We start from the raw sequence: 18867 nt of genomic DNA, 5'->3' as shown, positions 1-18867 counted from the left end.
CACCATTTTACTAGTGAGTCTGTTTCAGAGTCCCATCCTGTGTTTCTGATCTCTAGGACCAATCTCAGTGTCCATATTTTAGCCTAGGTTCTCCCTCCAGAAATCAGAGCCTAAAACGAGGACTCATTGACAGGTGGTCTTTCTTGAGGTGTGATCCCAGGAAACAAGCTGGGGAAGTGAAAGAGAGGAGGCCCATGCAGTGTCTAATTAAGTTGTCACTACCATGGGCAGTGGGGTAGATCTCACTGGAACCCTCTGAAGAGCTGTGTAAAACACACCACAGACTTCTCCTCTCAAGGGACTGAAGAGAGGAGCTTTTATCCTGCAGCTCCTGCGCTCCATTAGTCAACAAGTAGCCTTTCAGGTGTCCATCGTACACACTCACGGCTACACGTGTGCACACGCCGCACAGCAGCGTCCAAGAAGCCCAGGCTGGAAGGCAAGAGATACACAGTGCAGCAGAGGCAAGGGACTGTGGGGTCACTCCTGTGGGGAGCCAGTTGCTATGGCAATGTCAAATTGGGCTGAGAAAACAGGAGGCTGGGCACAAGACACAATATCGTTTTGTCTTTAGTTTGGGGCCTTAACTGAAGTTTAGGGAAAAATGGGAGGAATCCCATTCAACAGCCTGTTACAGAAGAATAAGAGATCTTACGTTATACCGGAAGTTATTTGTTACCTGAGATAAAAAGTCACCACTAACAGTGCTGATATCCCATTGGATTGGCTATTTGTGTTGTCATCGCACAAAAGAACCATTGTTTTGACAATACCAAACTTACTAGCGTATGAGACTATTTTGTTTAAAGTGTGTCTAATAATACTTAATTGGCCTGAACTGATTTTTTTCCCCCCAAATCAAATTCTTAGTACTAAGCTTGGAGACTCAAATCCACATATAACTTCATTACTAATTTCTTTCATACTCATCCAGTTCAAATGTAACTCTTTTTGTTTTTAAGTTATTACTAGATATTTTGGAACTCTGGTTTCTTAAAAGTTCCACTTTTCAATTAATACTTCCTTTTTAGTAAGATTTAAAATTTTTTAACCTATTTTTAGTGAGATACAGAGTATATGCTTGTAATCTTGAACTCTAGAGTTTTAAAATGGAATGTAGTTTTCTCATATTTATAAAAAGTTCTTAAAATATTTCTTGTGAATTGTGGACTCTTTTTCATATATCATTTTAAAATATATGTTTAATTTAGTAATATAAGGCATGAAGTCTGTACAAAGACTGAAAATACAGATTTTACTGGTCATATTTTTCCACATATTAAGAACTTGTTTATGTAGTCATCTATATAATGTCCTTAAAAATACAAAGTTAAAAAATAGGTTGACAATTGCATTTCACCGTATCTCAGGCAGAGGGCAGCAGAGAACTTAGATTTTGTTTTCTCTTTGCCTGTAGTATGACTTCCCTAGTCTAATTTCCAATTGCTTGTTATTGTTCCAGGTAAAAGTAAATAATAATGCCTAGACCAAAAAAAATTAATGATTATTCCTAAGCACTAATTTATTTCTAAATTCCAAACAGTTTTTCACTTGAAAGGGGGAGAACAGGTAAGTAACCTAACACTCCTTTTCTATACATAAGAGAAACATTATCTTTCTCTTTACCTTTACATAACTTAGTTAAGTTTATAAATTCTAGATGTTCTGCACAAAAGACGCTAACCAATCTGTGCCTCAGTTATGCCGTTTGTAGAAAGTTATACCGTTTGTAGAAAGTTATACAAATAGTTGCTGTTGGCCAGACAGGGTGGCTCATGCCTGTAATTCCAGCACTTTGGGAGGCTGAGGCAGGTGGATCACCTGTGACCAGGAGTTCAAGACCAGCCTGGCCAACATGGTGAAACCCTGTCTCCACTAACATTACAAAAATTAGCCAGGCGTGGTGACACACTCGGGAGGCTGAGGCATGAGAATCACTTGAACCCAGGAGGCAGAGGTTACAGTGAGCTAGGATTGTGCCACAGCACTCCAGCCTGGACAACAGAGCAAGACTCTGTCTTTTAAAAAAAAAAAAAAAAAAAGGGAAAGAAAAAAAACTCTTCTGGGCCAGACATGGTGGCTCATGCCTGTAATCCCAGCACTTTGGGAGGCCAAGGCAGGTGGATCACTTGAGGTCAGGAGTTCAAGACCAGCCTGGCCAACATGGTGAAACCCCATCTCTACTAAAAATACAAAAATTAGCCAGGCATGGTGGCGCATGCCTGTAATCCCAGCTACTCGAAGGCTGAGGCAGGAGAGTCGCTTGAAACCGGGAGGCGGAGGTTGTGGTGAGCTGAGATCATGCCATTGCACTCCAACCGGGGCAACAAGAGCAAAACTCTTATCTCAAAAAAAAAAAAAAACTCTTCTAAACTTAAACAACTGGAACTATTTTATTATCTTTTTACCTACCTCATGTCTTGTTATAAAAAGGCTATAAGGCAGCTAATCTCTCAAACGTTTTTATGGTTTCCTCTATAACAGTATTGGCAATTTAGTGAACGCCACTAGCCTGGGACTCAGGAGACTTTGGTTTTAAACTTAGTCTACTGTTAAGTCAGCTAACATATACTGAGCACTCAGTGTGTCTCAGAACATGTGGTGAAGGTTTTACATGGGTTATCTTAATCTGGACAGTGTCACAACAGCTGAGCAGACCAGAGTCAGGTCTGTTAAGCCACTGATTAACGAGGTACCTTTGGACACGTTTCTTAAACTTGGTCAGTCCTAGTTTCCTCCATCTCTGAAACTGAGATAGTAAGTACTTCATAGAGTTGATTCAATAAGATAACGTATATAGAACTCTAGCACAAAGTAGACCTTAAATTTTTCTATTTTTCACCACTACCCGTTAAGTTTCCTTGTGAGAAAACTGGAGGATGGGTGAATGGTCTCAGAGGACCTGTGTAGCCCTCCGATTTTCTGTAGCATTGTGACAAGGCTCAAGATTCTTGAGTCTAGTTGAACTTCCACATGTTCATCGTTCCTTTTTTAGATGCTATCTACATTTGGACCCCAAACCTGCACATTCAAAATGAAACTAAGATTTTAGTGTTGGTGAGCTGGGGCTTTTGTGAACATGGCTGTCATCAGTATACCCTTTCTGTTTTCTATTTCTGTTTTTACATATAAAGACTTCTGCCTTTACCTTTTGGGTCCCCAGCTGAAGGAGAGAATGAAAGATATCCCCTTCTCCTCATTATCTTGGCTCATTTCTGTCGGAACTAAGTGGAAAAACAGTTTCAAGACAGACATTGGGTAAGAATCCCAGGAGAATTCCCAGCTGCTTCTTTCCTAACTCCCACTGCACGTCATCCTTTATTCCCTTAGAAACTATGTGGCCGTAAAGTGTGGCCTTACTTACGCCGTATTTTAACTGATGAAGCTAACTGAACTGAACTGCTGGGGTCTAGCCTAGGCTGTTCATATTAGCTCTGAGAATGTAGGCAGATCACTGTTCGTAAAACTAGGAGTCCACAATTGCTCAGGTGCTTCTACTTTCATGCTATGTGGAAATATCTTCTACAGTCATCCACAGCCAACCACATCACACATACTGCCCAGGGCAGACTGGACAATAGAGAGTAGATGATGAAACAGAGCCAATCTCCATTACTTTAAAAAATAAAGCAGAAAGATGAATTATTACCATCATCTCATGTATAAAACACACGTAGCTACAGAAGGGCAGTGGTGGTCCTTCCTGCAAGAAGTAGCAACTCTCCTGCAAACCTTAGGCAATTACTTTTTATAGATTATTTGTCTTTATAAATGGTCTGTGCCCAATATTCTTCTGTATTCGCTCTTCAATTTGCCTGTAATTTGCCTCTATACTCCACTGAAATAGCACACTTGAGATTCTCATTAAACTTGTAATCACTAAATCTGTGGCTTTTTTCTTACCCTCCTTAACCTCTTTGCTATAATTAACATTTTTTTCTTCCCTTGGCTTTTGCTTTGTTTCTTTCCTTCTAACTACTCCTTTTGCAAAATTCTTTTTCCCTTGGCTTTCCTCCAAAGTTAGATCCTTGGACCATGTTCTTTTTGTCCAAATTTTCTCTCCTAGGCATCTCATTCACTCCCATAGCTTCGATTTTGATCTCTGTGTCTGACTCTTCAGTCTAAATCTAGCCTCCAGCCTCTTTTTCAGGTTTTTGTTCAACATTTCCACCTACCAGCAGAATATTTTCATTTGCATGTTCTTCCACCGCCTCAAACTCAGTATATCTAAAATGTAACTTAGAATTTTCTTTCAAAGCTTGTTCCTTCTTATTTCTTGATTTGCACTAACAGTTACCCCTCCTATTTAAAAAAATTGTAGGCATCTGTGACTTCTTGCATATATCATTTTCCTTTTTCCCTACTACTCCTACGTTAGGCAAAGTTCTTATTGCCCGATTGTGATTTTTGCATTATGTTTTCAGTCATCTTTTAACCATCTTAAACACCAGTCATGTATATCTTATTACAACATGGCTCTCATTATCTCTCTCACCTGTTGAGTACAGCCATCTGTTCCATCTTTACCCGCAGCCCGTGACCCCACAGGTGGGCTCACTCCCTCATCCTCCTCGAAATTTTCTCTTGTTCAAATCTATGAAAAGTATTACATTCAAGGCCCCACAGACATAACATCTTAAACCTCTTCCTGGCATTGTTCCCAGCCATGTCTTAGCTTAGAAAACTACCTGAAGTGGTTTCTTCTCCGGAACTCCTGTAGCACTTATTAGCTACACACCTTAGTTTTGAATTTGCAAAAGCTGTCTTCTGTTATCTCTTCAAGTGGCCCACCTTTACACAATGGTCTCTTTGGCGGATATGAAGCCTATTTTTTTATTCCCCAAGTATCTAGAATAGTGACTTTTATATGATAGATTTCTCTGATTCTAATAAATCCTAAGAATAGAAATATTTTTCCAACATACTAGCATCATATTATAGTTTATAGTATAAAATTTTACCATTCCAAATAGAATAACAAATTTTGTGTTTAAAAGGAAATCTGCTTCACAGCAGGCCTGCCAAGCCAACAAAAGTAGTGTTGTTCCATAGAGGAAAAGATTTAGGCTAGAAATTTGGAGACTGTCACTGGTCATTGTCATTATTGTCACTTCACCTCTGTGAGCCTCATTTCTTCACCTGTAAAATGCAAGACTTTTTAAGCAGTCTTTTGACCCTGTTAGGACTATATCAAGATCAGTTAATTCAGTTTAGAGAAGGACCCTGTTATATTATACACTTATATATAATATATACATGCTATGTATACTCTATATAGAGAGAACAGAAGTCACCTTTGTTATAAAATATCTAGTACACAGATCAAGTTTTTTAAAAATACAGAAAAAATATCTACCTCCAAGTCTAAGCAATACTGACTTTTGAAATCTGAAGTAGCCCCGTTTACCTGTAACCTCATGGGAGATTTTCTTCTGGAAGAGAGGTAACAGAAGTGCACCTGCTGTATTTACCCTGCTAGTCTTAAGAAAAAGTGGTGGGAACTATTTAAAGACTTAGATAATTTTATAATTGTGAATGTGCTTGCACTTCTGTAAGATAAAAGCAGGTTTCCTGGATAATTAGGCTTGTCTTCATTATATACATTGATCTAGCCCTATTGAACAAGAATTTCTATTTCCTTATTTGAGTTGTCAAGTTGTCCATACTAAACTTAATCCCAGGCAATAGGGTTTTATAGGAAAAGTCTCCCTGTGACTAAGCACTAGAGTAGATAATGTAACCATTTGTTTTCCTTCTGGAATGCATTTTAAACCAGGAAGAGAAGTTTCTGTCCGACTTGAGCCCGGCTTCACTCTCCTCCCGGGCGAAAGCTGAGAGGCCTAGGTGTGCCCTGCTCTCAGTTAACTAAAGTCACGTGGTGGTGGGCCCCGCCCCCCAGGGACCGCTTGGCTGTGGCCCCGCCCCCGAGCCTTGGGGTCGATGCCTGCTGCCTGTGGCTCTCAGAAGCGTCTGCTACACCGCGGCGAGAGGCATGGGCACGTGGCTGCCGAGGGTGGCCGAGCTCTGGGAAGAAAAGCCCGTGTGCCTCTGCCTAGCGTCGCTACGGCGCTGACTGGGTGTGGATTGATTGGAAAGGTTTGAGGGAGTGCTTGGGAAGCATGGTGGCACATGATGAGAGTGGAGGTCTCCTACCTATTAAAAGGACCATCCGAGTCCTAGATGTCAATAACCAGTCCTTCAGAGAACAAGAGGTAAGACTTTTAAGAGAAACATTAGGCAAAAGGAATGTTTTCTAACTCCACAGAGCTTGTAAGATTTTTAACAAGGTATTAACAGTACAATTTTAAACTTTTGATCTTGTTTATAAAATGTATGTTCTTGATTTATGTGCAAGCTTGAAATGTGTTTAGGGACTGTGGTCTAAGTTTAAATAGTTTATACATAGCATAGCTCGAGTGTACACAGCTTTTATACAAAAAGAAGAAGATTTTAAATGTGTGTTACTCTGGTTACATTTGTCACGTTTCCGATGCTTAATATAGTTGTCGTCGTTTTTTTTTAACTTGAATTTATATCATCGAGTCTTAGAAACTACCTTAATGGAGCAAGAGGAAAAGAATTCTGTTCTTGTAAATCAATGCTAGTAAACAAATTGCACCTAAAGTGCAGTCTGACCTGGTGTGCGTTTTTCTTCCATCTGATGAGTTCACTGTATGCCACTTTTTTCTTCAGAAAGAGACATGTTAGAATATTTAAACCAATGACTCATTATTTTTACCCTCCTTGCTTTGTCTGAAGTCATTGTTTTTTTTTTTAGTCTTTATGAACATTTATCAATATAAATCAAATTACTTTATGCCATTTTATGTAATCTTGATTTACTGTTGTGTGATATTCTGTTTATACTATATATTTTAATATATACTACATTGTCACTTATATGCTAGGAATAGTGTTCCTGCATTTAGTTAACTGTGTATCTCTTGATTGTGGTAGTGGTTTCCGTCTCTGTACACATGTCAAAACTCACCTAACTGTGCATTTTAAATATGTAAAGCTTATTGTATACCCCAGCAAAGTTGCTTGTCATGTGTACACATAAACACACCTTTTGGTAGTTAAAATAGCTGCTGTCTTCAGGAGGTACACTTTTATTTGGTGTGGTGTGGCTTTCGTTTTTGTTTCTTGGTTTTGGTCTTTGCCTGTGTGGCTCGGTTTTCTCAAAATGTATAAGCATTTGCTTTGAGTAGAGCAGTAATCCACAGTCACTAGTGTGAGTCCTGCAGCTTATCATCTGTTGGGCCCATAGAAACTGGCCTTTGTTTAGTATCAGGCATGAGCTGTGTTTCTGCCTTACCTTTATTTCTAAGTTAAGAAAACTAGGAATGTTGTCAGGGTTTTAGATCTAGTGACACAGCTCTAAATAATTTGGGTATTTCTAGAAAAGGAATACATCCCATGTGATCATAACTTATTTTTATCTTTTTAAAAATAACTTTTATTTTCTTTTGATTTTAAAGGTTTTGCTAAGTAGGAGAGAAGATTATTTATGTATTTTAACTCAGAAGAATAGACCCAGGCGCATACTGGTTATTTTATTCAGTGTCTTGATATGATTGGTTATAGAAGAGACCCTCCTAAAATATGTTCTGTAACTGGCATCATTAGACGAAAAAGCCTTTCTATGAAACACTGAATTCTCAACAGGATTTTTCCATGTTACTGCAGTTAGGTATAAGGGATAACCTGAAAAATACTTTAAATTATTCTCAACAATTTTGTTTATAGATATCCAGCAATTTTTAAGGCATAAAATCTAACTACGAGTGGATTACTAACATTAGTTAATACCCTGATCTGTGGGCAGATTGCTTATAATAATGCATGTGACTGCCTAGCTAACCTAGATAGTCTAATTAAAAATTAACCTAAATTAACAACATAAACTTATGTTAGAGGGTGTGGACTTTTTTTTCCCCTCCAAGTGAACTTTAGCCCTGGTGAAAGGTTCCCTGCAACAGAAAAATCATTGAGCATGTAAAGCTTGTTGGCGTTCTTTGTTTATTCCTATGGATTTTTAGATTTTTTTTTAAAAATTGTATGTATGTATGTATGTATGTATTTATTTATTTTTGAGGAAAGTATGGTTCCAGTATCCATGTCTGTTCTTTAAGCTTCTTGAATTTGCCATAACATGTTTCCAGGACTCCAAGGTAAAAATAAACAATACTAGCAGCGGAACTATGGGTGCCTTCCATTTGGTGGTGGTGAGACAGTGTGTGCCTATTCCACTCACCCTTCATCGCCTCCAAATGCTGCATCTGACCTATCTAAATATTGTATTAGGAATCTGTTTTGTGACTGCAAATATTTAGGTTCTTAATAGTCAAACCAAGATTATTAAGATAGTTCATGTGGACCTCTAAAGAAAACTACTTTTGGTTTCAGCTCACATGGGCCAATTCCTAACCTGTATTCTGAGAGACACAGATTTTTGTCCCAATCTTGTGGGTGGCCTGTGAATGCCTAATCCATGTCACTTTCCCACAGAAGTTGCATGTATGAGTCTGTTTTCAAATAGTATATGTATCCTGAAATTGGTAGCAGCATTACACCTGTAACATTTTGTAATTACACTTTTTGTTATTTTAGTCATTAAAATTGCTCATACTTTTAAAATATGTATACTAAAAGTTTGTTTTGTATTTACCAAACATTCTTCACATATGTCCTTTGAGTGAGGCAGGAAAGTTACCACCATTCAGTCCCCAAAAGTATTTGCAAAGTGCCCTCCTTTCTCTCTCTTTCCCAACCTGTATTTCCTGAGTAAGCATCATACTTCCCAAGACATCTTAGATTTGATAAACTCTGAAGAGTAGCATTTCCTTTGTGGAGAAGTGAGATTATCGTTGGATTTTCAAAGGACTGTGGAACATATTTAACCACCAAATACCACTTGGCATAATATGCTGCCACCCTAAAGAGACCACATCAACAAAACCCATGTTCGTTTCAGAAGTATGCTTTAGATAAATTTACATTCACTTATCTAAATCTAAATTCTGTAGTTTTAAAATATCACATAATTTTGAGTTACCAGGAAGTTAGTAGTTGTACAGTAACTGGTCCTATAAAGATAAGAAATTTTTATCGTTAGTTTGATTTTGTGTGATAAAATAGATATCAAAAATGTATTTCCTGCTAACTAAATTTTCCATTCATATTCATTGGGAAAAGCACCTTTGCAAAGACTTTTAAGTTGAAATTAAATATTGTATTTTCTGGGAAGTCAAATTTGTTATGCATGAAACAAGGAAGAAGAGTTAACCTCTGTTCCCAAAAAGCAGAACAGAACTTTCTGACAACTGCTTTGTTCCAGTGAAATGTCGGCATTTCTTACTCTGTGAGGTAATTCTATCTTCAGTCCAACAGGAGACTCTTTGTGCTGTCTTTACTAAATGGAAAGGAATGCCTGTGCTGGCCCCTGCACACGCGTGTGTCAGTCAGTCAGCACAGATGTACGTGGGGGAGGCATCCACACATGTCCTCAGAAGCACGGCGTGTGCCATCTTATTACATAGCGCAAAGGTTTCTTTTGCAGCTCATTTATATTCAAAGTTTTACTTTGGAGTTGATTATTTGGTATGAAGGGTTGATCGACAACTCTGCCTCTTAAAGCCTTCAAATTTCTAAATTCTCTTTGATTATCTACCAAGTTTCCTTGAGAGTTCGCATTCGTTTCTGATACATTTAGGAGCTTTAATGAGTCTAATTGTTTCTTTGGATATTCAAATTTTTTACATTTCTTTCCAAATAATGTTAACTTTTCCTGTCAGTTTATTCTTAAATTATTAATTAAAATTTTTTTAACCAAACCAAAAATGGTCAATATAGTCTTCAGTTGTTTAAAGGCATTATTTTTACTCATTTTCTATACCCCTTTTTATATTACTTTAGTCATGTCAAAGAATTTTTTAGAAAAAGTTGCTTCTTCTGTTATTTTTAAATGATGTCTTATTTTTCAGTGATAATTTTAATATAATTTTAAATTATATATCCTCCTGGATTCTCATCAAAATTATTTTGTCAAGTGTGCCACAATTGTCAGAGGCACAAAATACAAATAGTTGTGCTCCATAGACATTATAAAGAATAGACCTGCTAGTTTTATGATCTGGCATTCTTCATTTCAGTAACCGTGTGAGTTACGTACTAGTACGCCTCCATTTTTCTAGCGATAATATCAGAATAATGCAATTTTTATTAAGTTTCAAAATCCTTGAATAAGTGATGTGTTTGCTATATTATTATTTAAAAGCACTAACATGTAGAATCGTAACTATTTCTTCTCAATTTGTGTATACCTTTCCTTTAAGTTAATAAATTACTGAGAGAGGATCTAATTATTTATGAATCCCAGTGTTTATGTAGTAAATGAAAATATTCCTAAAATATGTTAGTAATAGCTCAAACTTAATACGTGCCGCACTGTTTCAAGCCCTATTATTCATTTAATCTTCACAACAACTTCATAAGAGAAGTGCTGGTATTAGCCCCATTTTACAGATGAGAAAACTGATGCCGAGGGTGTGCCCTAGCAAGTGGTAGAGCTGGGATTTGTGCCCAGTCAGATTTCAGAGCCTGGGTGCTCTTTTAACTCCTCCCTGCCTTGGCTTCACTGTTTTTCAGCCCATTCCAGTGTCAGACATGTTTATGGAAAGGTCGTATTTTCTAACGGAAGTGATTAAGAATTAAATGGTGGCTGGGCGCGGTGGCTCAAGCCTGTAGTCCCAGCACTTTGGGAGGCCGAGACGGGCGGATCACGAGGTCAGGAGATCAAGACCATCCTGACTAACCCGGTGAAACCCCGTCTCTACTAAAAAATACAAAAAAAAAAAAAAAAAAAACTAGCCGGGCGAGGTGGCGGGCGCCTATAGTCCCAGCTACTCGGGAGGCTGAGGCAGGAGAATGGCGTGAACCCAAAAGGTGGAGCTTGCAGTGAGCTGAGATCCGGCCACTGCACTCCGGTTTGGGCGACAGAGCAAGACTCCGTCTCAAAAAAATAAAAATAAAAATAAAATTAAAAAAATAAAAAATAAAAAAAAAGAATGAAATGGTATAATGTCTGAGATTTGCTTTAAAATATTTAAGTAGGGACAAAAATGAAACAAATTGTTATACCAGACACTGTGGAGGCCGCTTGATAGACACATGGGATCCATTATGCCATTCTCCACTTTCATATATGTTCGAAAATTTTCATAAGACTTTTTTAAAAAAAAAGTTATTCTCCACATTAAACTAAAAAGTTCTGTTGGATTTTAGGATGTAATTTCCTTGTTTGAATGTTAATTTTTCCCCTAATGGAAATATTTGGCCTTTTTTATGCACTTATTATTTTTTGAAAAGTTACTGCTATTCAGTAGAGTTCTTACTGTTTTGACAATGAAGAACAACTCTTATTTTCATGTTTCTGTATTTTATAATGTATAAAAATTGTTTGGTGAGAGGGCTTTACTTTGTCCAAGTTTGTATGAAATCATTGTACCTAAACATACATTTAGTGTCATCTGGCTTGTTTTTATAGGAGCCAAGCAATAAAAGAGTTCGACCTCTGGCTCGTGTCACATCCTTGGCAAATTTAATCTCTCCTGTAAGAAATGGAGCTGTCAGACGTTTCGGTCAAACAATACAGGTAAAAAGAGAGAAGGCAGAGTGATGTAGTCAGGGGACTTTATAGAAGCCTGGAATTTGTGGTTGTCCTTGAGCTGTACCAACAGGTTTGCATTATTATACTTCAACATAGTTTTCTTTTTGGAATATGCTACTAAGGAATATTGTTGCAGAACAATGTGTAACCTCGTTATATTAATTTGCATCTTATATCAGTGCATAGTCTTGGCTAGTTTTTATTCCCAAAAACGTAATTTTAGCTGATAAATGTTTAAGATTGGTAGGTGGAAACTTGGATAAATTACTGTTTTCTGCATTGAGAAATTCTCAGAACTTTGTCTTTCTTCACTTTAAAAAAAAAGAAAATGGGAGTAATTCTGTTCTTCCTAATCTTATTTTCTCTTTTGTTCACTTTTTCTTTTTTAAGTCATTTACCCTTCGTGGTGACCACAGATCCCCAGCCTCTGCCCAGAAGTTTTCTAGCAGGTCAACCGTCCCAACCCCTGCCAAGAGAAGGAGCAGTGCGCTGTGGTCAGAGATGCTAGACATCACCATGAAGGAGTCTCTCACCACCAGAGAAATCAAACGGCAGGAGGTATGCTGGCACTCAGCACCAAGACTGTATTTATTGGCCTGCACTTTAAAAAGACCTGTTTTTTAAATACGTGTTTTCCCAAAAGAACAGCAAATTGATACCGATGGCAAAATTAACTTGGATTTTTGTGTTTGAGCAACAATTCCTAATACATGGTGAACAAAACCTAATGATGGATGACGGTCAAATTAAACAACTCTAATAGGGTAAAATTACCAAACATATGGCAACCTTTTATTTGAGATTCCATTCTGAATTACAATTTTCAGACTGAGTTTGGTTTTTAAATGCCGTTCAAAGCATCAAATAATGTGATTATCAGTTGTATATAATTTTCCTTTCTCGAAGGAATGACCTCTGATGTTTGCTGGATGTTTTTAGGCAATATATGAAATGTCCCGAGGTGAACAGGATTTAATTGAGGATCTCAAACTTGCAAGAAAGGTCAGTAAATAACTTTTTATCAGATGCCCTAGTTTTTCAAAATTAAATTTCACAAAATCTAAAGGATAGTTTTCTTAACCTTTAGAAGTAGAAAAATAGAAAATATCTACTGGTGAATACATTTGTTTAGATGGGGTCTAGACATGTCCTCAAATACAAGTATTAGTAAGAGAGTTTATTTGGGGATTAATACATACTCATTTATTTTATGTGTAGCAAACAGAATCCACGCTAGCTTATATATAATTAATTCTCTTTGTTTCCAAGTATAGATCCCTCATGTTTCCCTCACGTGATCTCTCTGTGACACATTTCTCTCCTCTGACAGGCCTACCATGACCCCATGTTGAAGTTGTCCATCATGTCAGAAGAGGAACTCACGCATATATTTGGTGATCTGGACTCTTACATACCTCTGCATGAAGGTTAGACGTGCAACTGAATTGTCATTCAATCTAAAGAGCAGTAACGCACGTAATTTTCAGTCTAAACGTCTAATGTAGTGCTGACCTATTTTTTAAATAAACCTGTTAATGGTGTTTATGCTTTTTTATCACTTCAGATTTGTTGACAAGAATAGGAGAAGCAACCAAGCCCGATGGAACAGTGGAGCAGATTGGTCACATTCTCGTGAACTGGGTATGTAGTGAGTTGTTGATGCCAGATACAGTTTCTTACAGATGTGCCATGTTGGAGTTTCTGATAAATAGGAGATTGATTTGATCCCATAACTCTGTTCTACAAACACATAAGGCATTAAAACTAAACAAGTTTACAGTGACATAAGAAATTAGTCTGTTTAAAAAAAAAAAAAAAAAAAAAAACTTCGTTAATGCTATAGGTTGATTTGTGTTACAAATACGTTCCTGCTTGGATAGAATTGCCACATTATGTGTGATTATCCGTTGCATTCTTTCACATATGTTTAAGTGCGTGCCAGGTGCTGGGCACTGTTCGAGGAGGAGTCGCTGGGAGTCAGTGATGAAAGGCAGTCTCTGCCTTTATAGCCTAGTGAAGGAATAGCCAAGCACATAAACAGTCTCAGGGCTGGTGGCAAATGGAGGACACTCAAGTGTCCTGGGAGCACAGACTGCCGGCGTCTGAGGTTGGAGGGGAGTAGAAGTCATGAGTTTTCACTTGGATTTAGCCAAATTACAAAAATTTGAAGAGCATTTTGATGATTGCCAAAATAATATTCAGCTTCCATTATTATCTGCCAGAAAATGTCCACAGCTTGTTAAAACTCTCAAGAATAGCTGTACATTTTGTATTTCATGTTCGCAGGCTTCTTAATGTGCTCAGTTGTAACAGGAACACATCATACCTCTTCTTTTATTACCCTTCAGTTGCCGCGCTTGAATGCCTACCGAGGCTACTGTAGTAACCAGCTGGCAGCCAAAGCTCTTCTTGATCAAAAGAAACAGGATCCAAGAGTCCAAGACTTCCTCCAGCGATGTCTTGAGTCTCCCTTCAGTCGAAAACTAGATCTTTGGAGTTTCCTAGATATCCCTCGAAGTCGCCTAGTCAAATACCCTTTACTGTTAAAAGAAATCCTTAAACACACTCCAAAAGAGCACCCTGATGTTCAGCTTCTGGAGGATGCTGTAAGTAGTCCCTTAAGTGCTTGTTTTGTTTTTTAAGTTTATACATTAGGCTGCTGTAGAACGTTATCTTCTGAAGATGCTGCTTCACATTAGCACAGTGAATTGTTTCGTTGTTTTAAGTACCCAGTGCGTTAGTACACTGTGCACTAAGCAGTAAGGAGATGTATGTGCCGGACTTTGCACATTTTATATGTTAAGGGACAGGATTCTCATCTGATCTCACCTTTTCACCTTTGAACAAATCACTCAATTTGGCTAGGACTGTTTCTTGATCTATAAAATGAACAGACTGGCAGAGTTAACTGATTTCCAGAGTCCCTTCAAGCTTTAAAGTTCTTCCATTCCATATGACATTTTTGCCCTGCGGGAAGCAGGGTGACTTAATAAACTGAAGCTGCTCTGTCAATTTTATTTATCATTTTCAGATATTGATAATACAGGGAGTCCTCTCTGATATCAACTTGAAGAAAGGTGAATCCGAGTGCCAATATTACATCGACAAGCTGGAGTACCTGGATGAAAAGCAGAGGGACCCCAGAATCGAAGCGAGCAAAGTGCTGCTGTGCCATGGGGGGCTGCGGAGTAAGAGTGGACATGTAGGTGACTTCGCCGCCACGGCAGAGCGGCCTTCCCTCTGCCCCTTTAACTTTCACACGTTCATTATGAAGCAAGCTGGTAAGAGTAAAGTCATGACGTGGTAAAAGAAGGTTGCCGATTTTAATTTTATATTACCAGCTTGATAAAGCCAACATTTGGTTTCTTTGACTACAGAATAAATAAGATGCCTTAAATGTCTCAGTGGAGAATCAGTAATACTTTATTTTTTAGTTTTGAAGCATAAATCAACTTGTTTGGCCAGGGGTTTCTTTCTAAATACGGTATTAGTTCCAAAATGTTTAATAAAAAAAATCCTTCAAAAAAAACTTTTAAGAGTTTATCTTATGCTTATGGAAGTGGTTTTTAGCATTGCATAACAAATTTGTGAAGCAGATTGAATGAATGCAAATTTATTTTTAAAATGCTAATTATAAAAGTACCTGCTAGAACTAAGTACAGTCATGGAATGGTATTTTTGTTTCATTATGGATTTTCAAAAACCCAATTTATAAGTTGGAGTTTTGTTTAAAAAATTTGAAATCTGACATCTCTGATTTTTCCCTCATGAGGGAAAAATTTGTAAAGGTATAAATTTGGGACAAAATAGAACCATTAATATTTTACCAGCTTGCATTTGTAATCCCTACTTTGTGTTAGAAAACTGTGGTATACAACACTAGTGTTTCAAGTCAATGTTACTACTAATAGGTCTTGGTGATGCAGAGCATTGACTTAGCTGCTGCTTAATCTGATATTACGTACCAATAAGAAACGTTTTATTTATTCTGAGATTGGAAAAACTTTCCGAATAGAACATGCATAGCCTTGAAATCACCATCTTTATGATGACTAGATTTGTCACTTAGTAAGAGAGATCTTCGAAAAATAAATCTGATGAAATTAATAATGTCAAGTTATTTTAGCAATATATTTCAGTCACTTAAAAACACAAGTTTCATATTTAGAAAGAGTTTGTTTCCCATTTCTCCAGAAACTTTACATTTTCCTGTTTCAAGACATCTTGGTTCTGACTCGGCCCGTCACACGGAACGAACGGCACTCTTACCAGGTTTACCGGCAGCCAATCCCAGTCCAGGAGCTGGTCCTAGAAGACCTGCAGGATGGAGATGTGAGAATGGGAGGCTCTTTTCGAGGGGCTTTCAGCAACTCAGAGAAAGGTAAAATGCAGGCCTTAAAATAATGTAAAGAAATAGAAACTCAGAACTGAAGTGAATTTAGTTTTTGCCTTTAAGAATTCTAGAGATGAAATGGCTCCATTGTCCTATACTTGTCACACCCATTGAGTTGTCCAGGCCTTCCCAGCTCGAACACCTGCAGGTGTATCTAAGAAATAATGCATAGGCTTATATATTCACATTGACAGTCATGTTAAGATTGTATGACCACTTTGTCTGGAATAAACCTTTTTTTAGCCTGATTTCTTCTTTTTTTTTTTTCAGCTAAAAATATCTTTAGAATTCGCTTCCACGACCCATCTCCAGGCCAGTCTCACACTCTGCAAGCCAATGACGTATTCCACAAGCAGCAGTGGTTCAACTGTATTCGGGCGGCCATTGCCCCCTTCCAGTCGGCAGGCAGTCCACCTGAGCTGCAGGGCCTGCCAGAGCTGCACGAAGAGTATGAGGGGAACCACCCCTCTGTGAGGAAAATCCCAGCCCAGAGGAGGGCATCTGCAGTTTCCAGTGTTACTCAGGTAGAAGTTGACGAAAACGCTTACAAATGTGGCTCTGGCATGGAGATGGCAGAGGACAGCAAGAGCTTAAAGACACACCAGACACAGCCTGGCATCCGAAGAGCGAGGGACAAAGCCCGGTCTGGTGGCAAACGGAAAGAGACTTTGGTGTAGAGAAGGCTCTGTGTGTTAACTGGTGGAGAGACTGTTTGTTTATAAATGTACAGTTTTGTTTTCTTGTAAGGGGAGCATTGTAGGATTACCTTATACCAGTTGTAACATTTTCATTGTTTTTGGTTGTTCCTTTTTCTTTTTTTAATGGCAGCTAAAGATATACAGATTACTGTTAAATTGCCTTTTTTTTAAAAAAAAAAGATATTTTCTTGAATTATTTAGAACATGTAAGCCTGGTATTTTTAATCAAACAAAATATTTATGAAATGGGTTTTCTCTTAATTCTGGATTCATCATGGCTTTCTGATACCAATTGTAATATTTACAATATTCACCAAAACTTAGAATTTTGCAAATACTGGAATTCTGCCAGTGTTTCTTTGATAAGCCTTGCATGCAAAATTTGAAATTTTAACATTGGCACCCAAAACCTACATGGAATGTATGTCTGGAGTATTTCAAACTTTACGTTGAAACATCATTTCCTTGGAAAACAAACCATAAGCCTGAGGAGGTTTTTAATTTTATCAACTGGAATGCTTTATATTAGTTTGTTTTTCACTGTACATTCCTCATTTTACATTCATTTAACCTGCCGATTATTTAATTTTTTTTATTGTAAAGCAGTTTTTAGCATTTGCTTTTATTTTTTTACTTTGATGCCTTTTCAAATTAGCATGTCTTTAAAGTATTTTTCTTCCTGATTAAAAATGTGTGTGTATGTGTGTGTGTGTGTATATGTATATATTTTTTTAATCACATTAACTTTACCAAGTGAAACCAAGCCATACTGTTTTTGAGCCAATTAAGAAAATTGCCATTTTTAAAGTGTAGCATTTCAGGGTAAAGATCCATGAAATGACTTGATGTATTCTAGACTACTGAAAGAAAACCACTTCAAAGATTTTGTTGAAAGTTTTATAGTGTTGTCTGAAAAGCAAGAGGGAAGGTGATTGGTAGTGAGCTCAAAGAAAAAGAGAGAAAAAGAGAGTAGTTTTGTCTTCAGGGAAGATGTCTGGTTGTGCCAGACATTTCACAAGTGTGAAAGGAGATAGGAGAAGCTCAACTTGAGGGCGTGTAGTAAGTTGTAGAAGGCTCGAGGGGACGTGGACTTATTTGCCTTGGTTTGCAATACCCGCAGATAATGAGTTTGAAAAGAAACAATGAAATGTGTTAAAAATTGGACTACATTAGATAAATTTTGGTGGATTTATTCATAAGATGGAAAAAGACTGGTGAATCTTTTATTACAAAATGTTTCTGTTAAAATGGGATCTCATCTTTGAAAGGGGGGAGGAAGAGTAAAAACCCGATTATAATGGTGATCAATTCAAGTCAGTGTTGACTATTCTGTGAAATATATTTGGCCAGTGGAAATGATAATCCGAAAAGACTGTAAATAGATCCATCCAAATGATTTCTCTGTACAAATGAATGATACTATTAAAAAAAAAAAAAGCACACACATAATCACCCTGAAGGTTTCTTGCCTGGTGGCTGTATTGGGGGCATTTGGCAAAATATGCTGGTGTGGCAAAGGGGGTAATGGTAAGCCCCACAAAAGTTAGTAGAAATTGTAGTTAAACCTTTGAAATTCATTGATGAATCCGTGAAAGGTAGATAAGGCTTGTGTTAGGAAATCTTTGAAGAACATGGTGTAATCAGAGCAATTGTATTGAAGATAACTGAACACCTGTTACTTTCGGGATAGGATAGTAAGGGTAGTGGCAAAGCATCCTGATTAATTTCAGATTTTAAATTAAGTACCTCAGGTTCTTGTCTTTGGAAATTCACATTAAAAAGTGTATATTACACTAATGATTGTGATCTGCAACACCAGAAAGCAAGATTTCTAATCATTTCTAGAGGTGTTGTGTAGAATAGTTACTCCAGAGTTAACCTTGATCAGCTTCTGGCATTTAAGAAGCAAGTAGTAGTTCAAGTGTTGTTAATGGAATGATGTTTTATTTAAAACTGTATCTTCCTTTGGTTCCCTCAAGGGTCAAAATAAGATCCAGTATCTAAGTCAATATATTAAAGGAATATTCTTCAGAAATAGCGCCTGTGTTTGAGAGCAGTCAGTGATTTAGCCCACTCGTTCTCAAACCTCTTCGGGCATCACAATC

General features: G+C 37.5%; 1 protein-coding gene across 2 annotated transcripts in view; it reads left to right on the top strand.

Annotated features, from left to right (window-relative positions):
• The window catches only part of NET1 (neuroepithelial cell transforming 1), a 47227-nt gene extending 29016 nt beyond the window's left edge, over positions 1 to 18211 (top strand). The window contains exons 1-10 of one of the 2 annotated variants that reach the window (XM_023230536.2): positions 5907 to 6212; positions 11549 to 11656; positions 12062 to 12229; positions 12611 to 12673; positions 13002 to 13098; positions 13236 to 13312; positions 14020 to 14277; positions 14703 to 14873; positions 15866 to 16052; positions 16335 to 18211. In XM_023230536.2, the coding sequence (XP_023086304.2) occupies positions 6120 to 6212; positions 11549 to 11656; positions 12062 to 12229; positions 12611 to 12673; positions 13002 to 13098; positions 13236 to 13312; positions 14020 to 14277; positions 14703 to 14873; positions 15866 to 16052; positions 16335 to 16741 (1629 nt within the window). In that variant the 5' untranslated portion in view covers positions 5907 to 6119 and the 3' untranslated portion in view covers positions 16742 to 18211. Of the gene's footprint in view, positions 1 to 5906; positions 6213 to 11548; positions 11657 to 12061; positions 12230 to 12610; positions 12674 to 13001; positions 13099 to 13235; positions 13313 to 14019; positions 14278 to 14702; positions 14874 to 15865; positions 16053 to 16334 lie in introns of those variants that run through there. The other variant, XM_023230535.2, reaches the window with a different exon arrangement.
• Positions 18212 to 18867: the final 656 nt, after the last annotated feature.

Source organism: Piliocolobus tephrosceles, chromosome 9 (assembly GCF_002776525.5).
Source record: "Piliocolobus tephrosceles isolate RC106 chromosome 9, ASM277652v3, whole genome shotgun sequence".
Classification (NCBI taxonomy): Eukaryota; Metazoa; Chordata; class Mammalia; order Primates; family Cercopithecidae; genus Piliocolobus; species Piliocolobus tephrosceles.
This window is presented reverse-complemented; position numbering and strand designations above follow the sequence as displayed.